This window comes from Mastigoproctus giganteus, chromosome 7, assembly GCF_048544385.1.
Source record: "Mastigoproctus giganteus isolate SK-2022 chromosome 7, ASM4854438v1, whole genome shotgun sequence".
NCBI classification, from domain to species: Eukaryota; Metazoa; Arthropoda; class Arachnida; order Uropygi; family Thelyphonidae; genus Mastigoproctus; species Mastigoproctus giganteus.
In genome coordinates, this window is record NC_143581.1 from 13,405,517 (window position 1) to 13,420,635 (window position 15,119).

A 15,119-nucleotide genomic window follows, 5' to 3' on the forward strand; every position below is an offset into this window, starting at 1 on the left:
TTTCCGCATAGAGCACATGCAGTAAGTTGAGAGCAACCATACTGAGGTTTAACCCAAAGAAAGTACTTCACCACCAAACTGTGCAGGCTCACATGCAGAGCAGCCTTTACTTTATAACAAAAGACTCCTTCCCCCCGAAATTCTTTCCCTCTGTATTCAGCCAGCTCTGTCATTACTACCGAAGTAGATACTTCACCACATATCTGTCACTAAATTATATATGAGCTCAGTTGAGAGCTGAGCTCATACATAATTTATATGATAATCTTTCTGTACAAGATCAATGGATTGATCTTCTACAAAAAGATATTATTCAGAATCATTACGGTACTTTCAGTTTTTTAACAACGTAAAGTTTATATTCGAACCGCAAAAGCTCTTTAAACAAAACAGTATCAAGCAGCAAATCTTTTCATTCTGGATCGAATTCGATGAGGTCCTAATCCCGTAATATGCTATACTGCCAAAATTATTTGGAAACCTCTGGGTTTTGGAGAAAATGAACAGATCTGCCATCTAGGTGCAATAGGTACAGCAGCAACTGTTCACGCAAGAAGTGGCCAGATCAAAGAAATACAGAAAGTTGATCGAGGCGCTGAGGTTAGCGACTTCTGAACTTCTACCGACGAGGACATGCAAAATTAAGGGAAAAGGTGAGCACGGCACATTATTAAATATTGTATCAATAAAAGGTCCTTTAAAACATGCAAATGTCCTCTTATTTTTGGCAATATAGAGTACTTGTGTATAGTTAATTTCCCTAAAAATATATTTGGCTCTTGGTTGTAGGCGAATGATATCACTTTAAGAAAATCAAAGAATGTGCACAAGGACAGATTTTTCTCCTGAAGTAGTGATGCTGTTTTTACCATTGCAACAGCAATATCTGTGAACGCAGATTTCAAAAGTTCGAACACCTATTCCTAATCTTGATGTGTCCTTGTTTTTTTTTTTTCCCCAACTATACAGGGTGTCTCAAACATATTGGTACAAACGTTTAAGGGAGGTAGGTAACATCTAAAGGAATGTGAATCGCATTGGAACCCATAACCGGAAACGTCACGGGAAAGTAGAAGCAGAGGCTCAAGAAGCAGAAATCACACAAGACAGTAATTAGTGGCAAATATTTATTTGACATAATATTAACAATGGAGTACGAGATGGATGCATTTCATGATGTTACAACAGATGCTCGAAGGTTCCACCATGAGACGCGATGCATGCGTGACACCGACGCAGCATGGATTGGAGGACACGGTCGAACACACCTGGAGTTTCTTTGACAGTAGCAGCAGCGCAGCGATGTTGCGCCGCATGGGGGCGCAACATTTATTGCGAAGCGATGTTGTGCCGCATGGGGGCGCACACTGTGTGGGTTGTCGTGAGTCCATACATGAGCATTGTGCTGATTGAATAAGCCTTCCCGAGTGAAATAAGCCTCATCCGTGAACAAAACGAATTTTCCAGCCTCATCCATAGGCTGGAAAATTTTTAAGTCTTGGACACTTTCTTTGAGAAACCACTGCGCAAAAGCCACACGTGCAGGATGATCTTGGGGGGGGGGGGGCAGTAACTGAATCCTTTGGAGATGAAAGGGGTGTAAGGAATCGTCGTGCCAGACACGCTTTACACTGCAACGAGACACTCGTAAGGCAGAGGCAACGGCACGTGTGCTGGTAGTAGGATTATTCTGGACGGCATTCGAAATACTTTCTTCCATGGCGGGAGTTCGCGTCGAACGTGGTCTGCCCGCACTACTCCTGTTACCTCTAAATGACCCATAATCGCACAAAATTTTGATGCACATGCACAAAAAAAATGGTGGTCCGGTACATGTCTGTCTGGGAAGCGTTCTTCATAAATTCATTGAGCGGCTCGTCCATTGCAATCTGCTAATTCGTACACTAGGTACATGTCTGCCAGCTCAGAGTTCGTATATCGATGCATGCTCTTCGTGCGGCGACTACTGCTTGAATGAGTAAACCAGAAATTTTCCCTCTCGCGAACTGATGAACAACGCCGTATACCGACTTACGGTGACGATTCCGGTTATGGGTTCCTATGCGATTCACATTCCTTTAGATGTTACCTACCTCCCCTAAACGTTTGTACCAATATTTTTGAGACACCCTGTATATTCTAGAGTGTATCATTCTCCGTGACCAAGGTCTCTCAAAGACTTGTAAGGATGAAACTAGTTGAAGCCCCTTGTCCTGGACAAGGGGCTTCAACCAGTTTCAGCTTTACAAGTCTTTCAACAAGTTCATACTCCTCTTCCAAAAATCTGTTGGAAAGTAAATGTGAAAATATAGACGGCATCCAGAATAGTCTAATTCTTTGGAAAAAAAATTTAATCCATTCATGGTTTTCAAATATAGACTGTGTTTCTGAAGAGAAAACAGTTATGGCTAAAAGTTTAATCAAAGTGTAATTTTCAGATTTATTTTTGGAGTCAAAAAAGGAGTTACTTCTCTTAATCTGGTGTGTGTGTGTGTGGGTGTGTGTGTGTGTGTGTGAAGGAGAATGTGAGGCTGTGCCCTTATTTTCAATCAGAAATTCGGTTCTCTGTTGTAGCAGTGCACTCGGAGCCAGCTTTGGACTTGAACGAAAATAAAGTAGAAACAGAACTATTTGCATAATCTTAGGCTTCGTAATTTTTTCATGTCGAATCACTGAGCGAAGTTACAGCAAATAAATTGCAGAGAAGTAACGCGTATATATACAAAAAAGAAAAAAAAAGAAAGAAAGAAAAACCAATCCTTTACTTGGTGTTACTCTCTTAACTCATGTGAGGACTGAGTATTACTGACAGAATGAACCGATAAGTTCACATTCAAATTCTCACATGGTGTAACAGTGTCCTTTATTTTCATTTAACTTTTAATATATTATATTTTTAAAAGCCCCGTCACAGAATTTGGCTTCGCTCTCCTCAAGAAGAGTACAGCTGGATATTGGCATATGGCACCTATCTAATTTTTGAACGGTAAAATCGAATAGTGAAATGCTGTAGTCTGTGACATAGTGCAAGCTTGCCAAAGATACGCTCTGGATTTATTTAAATTGCTTATCAAAATAAATAGCTGTTTTTTAAAAGTTTTCTTGGATGAGGTTTGGTAGTAAGGCTCTCCCTCTCTTCTTTCGCAAGAAGACTTTTAAAAGAACAGCTATTTATTTGAACAAGCAGTTTTTGGTTAGTAATGGTCATAACGATTAACAGTTCTTTGTTCATTAGTCTTAAATGGATTCTTTACATTGTGGGATGATGAGCACAATTTAATTCATCAGCTATCAATTTATATCAGAATTTTATTTGTTCACACAGCATAGAGTCAGTGAGAGGGATTTACTGAGCCCCAGACAATGTTCACCTCTTGAAGTTACAGATAAGATGTGATCATTGTCATTAAATCCCTCGCACGGTACTCTAACCAATAAAACAGAATATATTCAAATCTTTTCTGTTGTGTTTACAGCAGACATGTACCAATTATACGCAAGTTGTTGCGCAGGTGTTAGATTCGGTCGGTACTGACATCCATTGAGATATGATCTTCGGGGTGAATAACTGAGCAAATGTGTCCCTGAACTGTCTACTCATGGCACAGTACAGAACAAAATTAACGGCACTGTTGATGAGGGCTAGAATATCCATCACTTCTCCAAAGTTCATGTATACGTTATCAAAGAAGTCTTTGCCCAGAATTCCACTAAGAAGGGCTAAGATGCCCGAAGGGAACTCTGTAATGAGGAACAACAGCAGAACCGCCAACAGCATACGAGTAGTACGATCACATGACCTGTCACACTCTATGCGGTTCTTAAGACGCTGTTTACGTAGGTTGGCTTCGTAGAGAACACGAATTAGCCCCAGACTTAGTCCAGTAAGGGCAATACAAGGAATTAGTTTCGTGAGGATACTAAAGATCCAGAAGTTTACCTTTGCCAATAGTCGGTTGTGCTTCTGAGCAATCTGACTGAAGTTAACCTTGTACAGCATATAGTGACCCATGAGCTCCTCAGCGATGGTAAATGTCAGATAAAGTGGGAAGCAGAACAGTGGACAATTGATGTAGGTACTGATTATGGCACACTTGGCACGCGACATACTGCACCACTTCTTGCTGTTGGCAGGGAAGCTGACAGCGAGAAATCGCCAAATAGCGAGAGTCACGGTGAGCCAGATGGATATCGTGTGAAAAACTACAGTTAGATGTGCATGGAAGAGGGTGAAGACAGCCCAGCCGTAAGAAAACTTCACTTCATCGGGCTGGTCAATCTGGATGTAGTTGTGGATGGCAAATGGAAGATAAGACATCATGACCAACATATCAGCCACTGCTAGACCTGTTAGGATGGCGTTCGTAGGAGAGATGAGTTCCTTGCGTGTTAGGACGATCACATTGAGAACATTGGTGACGATTCCGAAGATGCAAACGACAAGGCTGAGATACCCGTGAAGTTGCACGTACTGGAGTCGGAATCTATGTAGTTCGTCGCCATAATAAGGACTCAGACTGTAATCGTACAAGTGCACCATGTCTTGAGGAGTGTAGTTGAAGACTCCTGAATTGCTATACATGTTAGCCATCCACAGGTAGTCCCCCAAGGAAGGAAGAGCACTGTTATTCATCTTAGCGGTTACATAAGAGACATCGTATTGCGATTCAGAGCCTGTTATGCTTCCTGGTGGGATCTGTACACAAAACAATGGAAGACATTACAACATGAATGAAATTGGTAAAAACACAGACGGACACAAACATCAAGCATGCCACACAGACCAGCACATTGATACATGCTATAGCACACATACAAAAGAACATTAACAGATGCAAGCATATAGAGTACGTTACTTTTAATTAGGTATACGAAATAAAGGTTTCGTTAATGCTGAGAAGGCCATATGAAAGTTAAGAAATCAAGTTATGTTGTTTTCTCTAAATTGTGTTACCACTCCATTACCTTTTCGTTTAAATGCATTAGTCAATAGATGCTATCTTGGGCGCTTATAAAACCTTTGTAACTGTCGCTTATCGTTTGAAGAAGTAGGTCAGTACAGTATATATGGGACGCATTGTGTTCGCTGTAGTCGCGTTATGTCAATCAAAAGTGTAACCGCTTTATTAGAACAATATTTTGTATTTTTTGTTGTGGTCTCCATTTTAGGGTGGTGGAACGATTTCTATGTCCACTAAAAATTTCTTATATTAAGAAAATCTTCGAATTAGACGGCTTTCATATTTAACACGGTCGATTTATTTCGAAATAGTGTTAAAAATATATATTTGTAATATTCCACATGCGATCATCCATGGATATCACCATGGAGCTAGTACTTTGACTTTTTCTCTCCAAAATCTTGCTTCAGAAATCTAAATCGATCCATTATGGGAGAATCTCTTACAAAACATGTATTCACAACTCGTATAGTCCATAGATCTAATTTCTTCTTCTCACTTTATCTGCCATTCACAATCGCTGAGGAGCTCATGGGTCACTATATGCTGTACACACAGCCAGCAAAAATAAATGGAACTTAGATTTTTTATTTATTATTTTATTTTATTTTTCTTTGCTTTTTCAAAAATTTCATCGGCTTTTGATGTTAAAATTCCTCCATTATTAAATTCAATTTTCAAATTTCTTAAATTCATTGTCAAAAAGAATCCTTGTTTTATAATTTAAAAATATTCGCATAACACAAGTTGCCAAAGTTCAAATTGTACTTTATTATTTTTCATTATATTTTTCCCTCAAAGATTGTTCCATTGGACACTTATTTTCAAATACTGACCAACACTCAATCAATCAGTTTCTTAAATCATAATTTTTCTTGACCTTCAGCCAAATGATTCAAACCAAACTATTATTTTTTTTCTTTTGCTCAACAGCTGATTTCGCTTAAAACATCTACTGACAATTCTAAACTTGTACCACTCAGTCATTCATTTTCTGAAATTATTCTGGATCATAAACATTGTTTTTGTGGCACATTTTCAAAAAATGTGATGTCCCTTATTAAGAACATTTTAACGAACATAAATGGGTAGGAATATTTGCCTCGTCTTTTTAAGAGACAGTAAAAGAATTTGCCTGTGTATGTGTAAAAGTTTGACAATTCAGAGTTGCACGTTCCAAGACCGCATCCATTAAAGGTACGCATGACCACGACGCCATTATTAGTTTTTAGCGACTTAGGCCACATTGCGCCCTTATATATTAGGTCTATACAAGTTTGCATTATGATGCAATATGCCATGACTCACCTACTCCGACTGGAAACACGAAAAGAGTTCATTGGTTGATGATGATCCCTCCTTTCTCAATTGGATCTTAAGAGGTGATGAGCACTGCTATTTCAAATATGATCCATACAGAAAGAGACCAACAACAGAAAAGCGATTAACACATACTTTCCGAGACATAAAAAAAAAATTTCTTTTTAAAAAAAAAAGAGGGAGATGAATTGATTCCTGTTTTACGACAATAGCCGCATTCTTCGTTAATCATCATGGAGGTTTGGGGAAAATGTGGGATTGTAGAGCTAAACTAACCCCTTATCCTTTATAATCAGGAGTACTCCATGTTCCCTAATATCAAATCTATGCTGAAAAGCCGATAAGTTCAAATGCGTTTAAAAATGTTTCCAACAGATCTAAGAATAATTTCATAAAATCTACCTGCTCGAACGATTGCTTTAAAATGTGTTTTTTATTTATTTTTCTATTCTAAAATCTGGTTTTATTCAAATTGACTCAGTCTTGGAACTTAATTGTCAAACCTTGCACGCACACACATTAATACACTGCGTGCCCTCGTGGGTAGCACAACTGGTACGATCGCAGTCCTCCCCACACCGTGTGGAAAAGACCTGAGTTCGAGTCCTGTCGATGACATGAGAAATTTTTATGGCCTTTGTGCAACGTGGCTGATTTAGTCGATCTCAGATGAGGGTAGCATGGTTTTTTCCTCCAGGAAACTCGTGTTTTTCGTCCAGAAAACCAACCTCAGAACACATGCAATTTACAGACACCATACACGGAGCCTTATGGCATTAGGCGCGATGATGCTCCTAAAATCCTACTACAACAACACAATACACCGCCTCAATTTTTTAGTGCGACAGTTTTAACAGTATTTAACGGTATTTTAACAGTATTAAATAATTTTACTTTCTCTCCACTTTAACTGGAAGCGTCTTGTTGCTGTTTCGTATTAAAAGAAATTATTTGTTCTTTCCTTCGACACGGGAAGTTTTACACATCAAAATTCCTTTCCCATCCAACGGGCTAATTTTCAGGTGTGTGTTTTGAAAGAGAGAGAGGGGAAAAAAGAACAGTACACACATTTCCATATTCAACCAAAACACAGGTTTAATTAATTTACACGAAGCGGGAATTCCAGTGATAGTCACTAAACAATATTGGCCTATAATACAGCAAGGAAAAAAAAAATGTAATACAGGACTTCCAATTAAAATGCGATCCAGTAGGCAATATAAAATTTTTTTATTAAAACGAATACAGAATTTAATTAAAACTAGTACAGAATGCGATGAAAGTGTCCACCTTACTCGTGTAGGCATTGTCACTCTTAGTGTTTCATGCAAACTCTATGAGGAATATGTTTATCAATCATGAAAATATAGTCAAGAGTTTTTTTTTTTCTTCAGTTCATCCAGAGTACGTGGGATTTTTCATAATACTTATTCGTGAACGCACAATAGAGATAAAAATCTGTAGGTGACCAAAGAAGCATTACACCGCGAAATAAAGCTGTTCCCAAAGAACTTGCTGTAAGGGCCACGAAATTGCTCTAAATGAAACCAGGTTTCATTTGGACTGTTACAGCAATTCTTGGCCGTCCGTAGGGAACTTCAAGATCACAAAGCGCTTCTTTAACTTACTGCAATTTGTCATCTATTAAGCCCACTTATTTGGTGTAAACCCGTTTCGATGTTTATTACTGAATGTCTTGACATTTGAGGAGGCATAAATTCAAATTGAAGAAAGACAGTTTCAGAATAGATATGTTGAAATTTGCCTTTAGCCAGCGAGTGGTTGATTGCTGAAACAAACTTCCATCTATTGTTGTGGAAGTTGGCAGCTTAAGTTCAAGGAAGAACTGGACAAACTTTGGGAGCGGATGGATAGGTGAAATGGGAAGGGGTTATTTTGGCTGATGCTGTATAAGCTTGCTTTCTTACATCACATGCTGCTACTAATGCTAATTTAAGAATGATTTGGATGCAAGATGATGTTCCAAAAGGAACACACGTTCTTTTCAGGAGAAACCCACATTACACACCGCGCTAATAAACGTTACATGGCTCATCAAATACTACTTCCGTCGGAATGAAATTGCCTTCTGACCCCTCACTAAAAATCACCAATTATATATATATATTCCCCCCCATAATTACACATCGTTGTACAGGTGGGTTTTATCCAAAATGGGAGAAGCTCACAACAGTAGTAAGCAACACGATTCTTTTTATGAGATCATAAATTCCTAGCGAAACTGTTTTTTGTAAAACTACGATATCTTCTGTTAGTGAGGATGAAGTAGATTTCGTTAGTTGTTAATCAATTTGGGCTCTTCTATGTCCACTTTCTGTTCACCATTTTCTTGAAAAAAAGTGTTCATTACTGAAAATCCTCGAGATTCTGCAAATTCCAAGTTTCACCTCTTTCAGTAATTCCAAAATTTCCTATAGTTCCCCTTTCTGCACTGTTTTACCTCTTTCAAACTTTAGCTTTGGAGTCCCCCATAATAATAGTGTAGCGGGTTTTCTGCTATCTAGAACACTCTCAATTTCTGTATACCTTTCTCCAACCTCTTCATAATCACAGCTTGATGTTGGTGCATAAATCATTATAACCTTTAGCTTGTACCTCTTAGAAATCCTGAGTAGTAGTCTTGACACCCTTGGTGATGTACTTTTGAATTCCAAAATGTTGTTTTTTATATCTTTATGGACCGGAAAGCCAACTTCACCTTCGCTCGTTTCATTTTCATTGGTGTACAGCAGATTTCCACTTGATAAACTTATAAGTGATTCCTTGTGTCAGCCAAACCGATGATATTCCAATTCACATTTTCTAATTCCTTTTTCAGCTCTAATATCCTGTCTTCACCGATAAGCGATCTTACGTTGTAACAGGCCAAGTTCAGTTTCCGTGCATGGCAGCCTGGTCGCACCCAGAGATTCTTAGCATCCTCTGCTTTCACTCTGATCCTCTCGCTGACGTCAGAGGTGGGGCGGTGAAAGCCGCTGGGGACTGTGGGCCATTTGTTTCGTCGTGCTGTCATGTGCTGGAGGGTTTGGTCTTTTCCTCTTCACGCTGACCATGCATCTTGAAGGGAACCACTCTACACGTTCGTTGCCACCTAAGTGACGTAACAAGGCTTACCATCGATAAGGTGTGCATGAGTGGATTTTAGGGAGGCAGGCCAACCGGACTTATAAATCTTCTGAAATAGAAAGATATTGGATCCATCAGTGTTTTAGACTGAGTGTCTGATAACACAGAATGCTTGTTCCCCCTCTAAGATTCTGTACTACAGAATGCATATTATTCCTGCCTTAATGGTTTAAAGCCTTCGTGGGTAACAGTTGGCAGGACTGCCGTCCCCCAACACCGGGTAGAAAAGACCTGAGTTCTAATCCAGTCAATATCGGGAGGAATTTATGGGTTTTTTTTTTTTTTTTTTTTCCACAACGTGGCTCAGTTTGTCGGTCTCAGTCGAGGGTAGCATTGTTTTTTCTCCCGGAAACACGGTTTTTTCGTTCAACAAACAGAAAATCGCCGGTTTTTAGTCGCCGGTGCTCCTAAAAACCCAAAAAAACAACAAAATGGCGAAAATGTAAAGGACATTAATGTGACTTCTTTTACAATGTAGAAGTAGCGATAGAATATGAAGATTTAATATGAAGATTATATTTCAATCTGTTTCTTTAAGATCTTGTGACGCAGATTTTTGTTTCCTTTTACATTGTGCAATGAAAATTAATTTCATGCAAAAACATATAAAAAAAAAAAAATTGCTACTACTGTCCATGGTGCCATCGACCAATTGATTTTACTGACAGTAAAGAAATTATAAATGCATTTGTACAATTTTTTATGTTTTAATTTTTCTAATTGCAGTATGAAAGACAGAATAGCAATTAGCAAAGATTTCTTCCTTGTTCCTTTTGATAGATGTCGAAATTCGTTAATTGGCTAAAGAAAAAGGGTGGAATAAAAAAAACATTACAGACGGGGAGAAATATATTTTCTTATTAGTCTCAAGCACCGCTTCTTTTAGATGACATTTCGTATTATTTATTTATTCATAATTCTGTCAAAGAATTAGCTCATAAAAAATGTATATTTAAGGTTGGCTTTTACTGTCTGAACACTACCAAGACAGATTATTAAAATTATTTTCCTCATTTTATATTTATTTAACGTAACGTAACGTAACTATAATGTTAAATAATCTGTTTTTGAGAAAATCAGATGAAATTTTAATACCAATTCCACTAAAGTACTGTCTACTAATTACTAACTACTTTAAAGAAATTTTTTAATTCTCTGTGTATAGATACGAATGGCAATATCAAGTACAGTTAGGTTCTTTTATTAGTTTTGGATTTAAATGTAAACTTCTAGATGGGCTTTTTTGTTATTATAGAATTATTTTAAAGAATAATTTATAACAAAATTTCGCATTCAACTTTGGTTTTTACTGCCGGGAGAAAGAACCATTTCAACAAGCACAATTTTTGCTTCAACTGCATAAGAACACACACTTTAATTTGTAATATACTGATATGCAAAAAGTTAAGAGAGAAACACGAAAAATTCGAATATCTAGCATGTCATTGTATTTTTATAAATTTGGACGCGACATACAAAACAAATATTTACAACTATCCATAATCAAGTGAGTTCATTGATCGAAAAATGAAAAAAAGTAAACTTCGATTGAACAAAGAAAATTACAAATACCAAATATGATCTCGCAATACCACCACATCTTCTAATACTAAATACTGGAGTATGCAACAATGACATCCCCACTCCCAAATGCATGGAAATATGAAGAGAAGAAGGTTGCAAATACGTCTTCCTAGAACATTCAAAGCATGATCTGTAGGATTAATATCGAGAGACTTTCCAGGTCAAAGATCCCTTACAAAAGGGACCAACAAAGTTTTGGATTTCGTGATGAAATTTCATACAAAGCCTTTACGATTTCCGATTACAAAGACGAAGTTTGAATAAAGATGCCTGTCCAAATAAATGAATCACAGCTTTCACAATTGGCTCTTTCAAATATCTTGTTACAACGAGATAAGCGTTCTCGCTACATGAGAATCAGTTTGCAGTATGAATCTTGAGTCATCTGTGAAGAAAAGTGACACTTCAGTCGTTATCAGTTCCAGTTTAATTAGCCAGCTGTTGTTTATATAATGTGTGTGTAGGAGAGAGGAGATAAATACCATTAGACAATTAGTGGGAGGGAGGAGATAAATACCTCCTCCCTCCCACTAATTGTCTAATTGGCTGTCTAATTGTTATGCCTCATAACAATTAGACAGCTTTTACAACTGCTGAACATCAGCAGAGCAAATACCCTCTCCATCAATAAAATCTCAGCTCGATGGATTCCAAAGTTACTGAAAGAAGAAAAGGCTCACAGAGAATTATCATTTAAGAACTCCATATCTAAATGCTAATGGTGACTTAAATTTTTAAAAGGTCACTCCTACAATTAGACATGAAGACAATTATCAGAATTAAATGTAAAATATATATATATATTTTTTTTTTTTTATTTTTTTTTTTAATTCATAATATAATTTTTGATAAAATTTGATTTGTTACTGAATAGTAGTGTATCCCAAGCTTATGTTTTTTCTTTGTTCTAAAAGCATTGGAGGATACTTCCCAAGTTCGGAAATAAGACAAAGGGCGCTGCCTAGCAACCGCGAACACTGTTTACTGGCAAACTTGGATAGAAACAAATCCATCTCGCCTAAGACACCTGGGCGTCTTTTAAACGACTTAAAGCACGCCTTCGTAAGTTAACGAAAGTCCGGTGAGTACAAAGCAAGTCTTTTATTTATTTATTTATTTTTACGTTAAGGCTAGATGGCGTTAACGTTAACAAAATTCATCATGGTTGGGGGGGAGGGTCAGCATTTCAGTATGAAACTTTAACAAATTTTTACTGATAAAATCCTAAAGGATAAAACTTCGGATTTAATATTACTTTGAAGCTGTCAAACTGCAATGCAAATATATTAATCTTCTGAGAACAAAAGATTAGAGTAAAGGGCAAAACTTTTGCCCTTTACTCTAAAGTCAGCTAAAAGTTTTCGTTGAGCACCATTTTCAGTTGTAATCATTTTATAATACGAGTGGCAATAAAATAAACACAAAGTGAAGGGGCTCAAAAATAGTTTATTTTTATTCAAAATAATCACCACCTGATTGAATGCACTTATTACATACATTGTTCTAAACGTTTCTGAAAAGGGTCAGCGATGGCATCCAAAGAGATGATGATCAGTTCGGCGGTTATGTCTGTAGCTGTGTTCCATCAAACACAGCTGCTAAATTTCATTCTGGGTTGCATCTTGCGTTTAAAAGGACAAACAACACAAAAAAGTTAACAACACAAATATACACTGTCCTATCATTAATATCCGGACACCTACCTTTAGACAAAAAAAAAAAAAAAAAAAAGAGCTTTTATTGTGTCATTTAATATTTTGTGCTGAAACCTTTTGCTTTTCTGACGGGCTTCAATCTTCGCGGCATACTCTCAACCAGCTTTTTATAAATGTTAAATGATGTGTTCCTCCACTCGGCCTTTAACGCAGCCACCAGTTCGGCCTTGTTCTTTGGGCGATCTCGAGGCACACGTACCCGACGATCCAATACATCCTAAAGATGCTCGATAGGGTTCAGAACAGTAGTCTGGGCTGGCCAATCCAACTTTTCCACACCCATGTCCTCAAACCATTCTGTTACGACCCGAGCAGTATGGCTAGGCGCGTTGTCTTGCTGATACAAGTTTGGGCCTTCCCCGAAGTATTGCCATAATGTTGGAAGTATATAATTGTCCAGGCTGTCCTGGTATTGCACAGCATTCATGGTTTTTTCGATAACGACTAATGGGCCCAAGCCATATCAAGAAAGCAACCCCATACTTCATTGTTGGGAGGATACAATCAGGAAAGAACTGTTCCTCTGACATTCGCCACACCCAGGAACGGCCATCAGACTGGTAGAGTAAGAACCTCGACTCGTCTGTCCATAGACTGGTAGAGTAAGACTGTTTTCCACTACTCTACAGTCCAGGATTCGCGCTTCTTACATCATGTTAATTGGGGTCTAGCATTTGTTGAGGTGATCAATTCTGTTGAACTGTTGAGGTAATTCTGTTGAACGTGTCATCTTGCATACTCATTTTTGCAACTGTCTGTTGGAAGCCCAGTGTGCATGTTTATAGCAGGTACTGTGACGTGTTGCATGCAGGACTTGTTTCCCCATGCATGGAGGAGTGTCGGTTATTAATGGTAGGGCAGTGTATGCGTACTATTATCACATAATTCACCCTGATTTGGGCAGCAAATGGCCTCAGGAACTCACTTCACGCATGCATGAGCTGCATTCCACATTTAATAAATGAAAATTGTATATCTGTCATGCTCAATTATGATTCAACAGCTGATAGTGAGACGCAGTAAAATTTTAAAAAGTGGCTTTGAATTTCACAAGACAGATTATGGCTTCATCTGCCAAATGTAGAACTTCTACCCTTAGGTGGATATTTAATGATCTCCAATTATCCGAGGGTGGAGGCTTAACGATATTCCTTTAACACTGCTAAATGAGTATCATATTAACAAAGGAGTCATACACGTATAAAGGCTATATACACTGTGTGGCTGCTTTATTCCGGACACCTATCCTTTTTTGGTGTACGCCTTCAATAACGACTCACGTGTCCATACCATTCGATATCAAATAAGTGGGCAGATAATTAGAGATCCAGTCTGTGTGCAATTCAGTGCGAAAATGGGCAAGAAGAAAGATTTAACTAATAATGAACGTGGCATGCTAGTCGGCGCTAGAAGCGCCGAAATAAATATTTCGGAAACTGCAACTCTAATAGACAATTTTCGAGATTGGTCCAATAACCAAATAACATTCAGCCAACGGCGATTCTGTGGCCAAGAACATTTCGTTGATGCGAGAGCCCGATAAAGGTTAACAAGGACTGTAAAGAGTGCACAACCCGCCGTACCTTGTCACAGACGTAGCATCTCAGCCGATTACCAAACTAGATCCCACACCAGTCAACAAAAACAAGGTACAGTAATATTGGGCTCATGAGGACCAACACTGGAGGATTGGAAAAAGATTGGCCGGTCTGACGAAGCTCGGTTCCTGCTGTTTCACCATAATGGGAACACCAGAATATGGCGAAAACAGCAAGAGTCAATGAACATTTCAACACTAGTCAACACTACTCTGCAATAATGCAGACTGGTGTTAAAAAATATGAAGGTGCGGGGCGTATTTTCGTGTTACATGTTGCTGTCCCTCTTGATACCAGCCCGTATCAAGCATTTCCAAAATAATCCGCGGGTAACCAACTCCCTTTTAAGTAGGTGTACCTAATGAAATTGTCACTCAGTGTTGTTATTAGGATGCGATAGCTGTTGTTGTTGGGTATTAGGAGCATCGGCAACTAAGGCCACGTTGCTCCATGTATATTGTCTGTAAATTGCGTGTGTTCTGAGGTCGATTTTATGTTTGCTGGACAAAAACCAGAGTTTCCGGGAGGAAAAACCTTACTACCCTCGCCTGAGACCAACTAACTCAGCCACGTTGTGAAAAAGGCCCATAAAAAATTCCTCACGCCATCGACGGGACTCGAACTCCGGTTTTTTCCACCCGGTGTGGAAAGAACGGCGATTCTACCAAATGTGCTACCCACGAGGGCAGGCTATAGTTACAATACATATCTGTCAGTAGAAGGCATTATATACACTTACTGGCCAAAAAAAACTAGAAACCCTTATTCAATATCTAGTAGGGTTACTTTTGCCC

The 15,119-nt window shown here is 38.3% G+C and overlaps 2 protein-coding genes across 2 annotated transcripts in view; both read right to left on the reverse strand.

Moving 5' to 3' along the window:
- The window catches only part of LOC150082532 (uncharacterized), a 510,090-nt gene that overhangs the window by 149,584 nt on the left and 345,387 nt on the right, over positions 1–15,119 (reverse strand). The gene's annotated exons all lie outside the window — the stretch shown is intronic.
- The window catches only part of LOC150082533 (G protein-coupled receptor dmsr-1-like), a 73,294-nt gene continuing 61,466 nt past the window's right edge, over positions 3,292–15,119 (reverse strand). Inside the window, exon 2 of the mRNA XM_090378671.1 lies at positions 3,292–4,696. Within this exon, the coding sequence (XP_090234797.1) occupies positions 3,491–4,633 (1,143 nt within the window). The 5' untranslated portion in view covers positions 4,634–4,696 and the 3' untranslated portion in view covers positions 3,292–3,490. The remainder of the gene's footprint in view (positions 4,697–15,119) is intronic.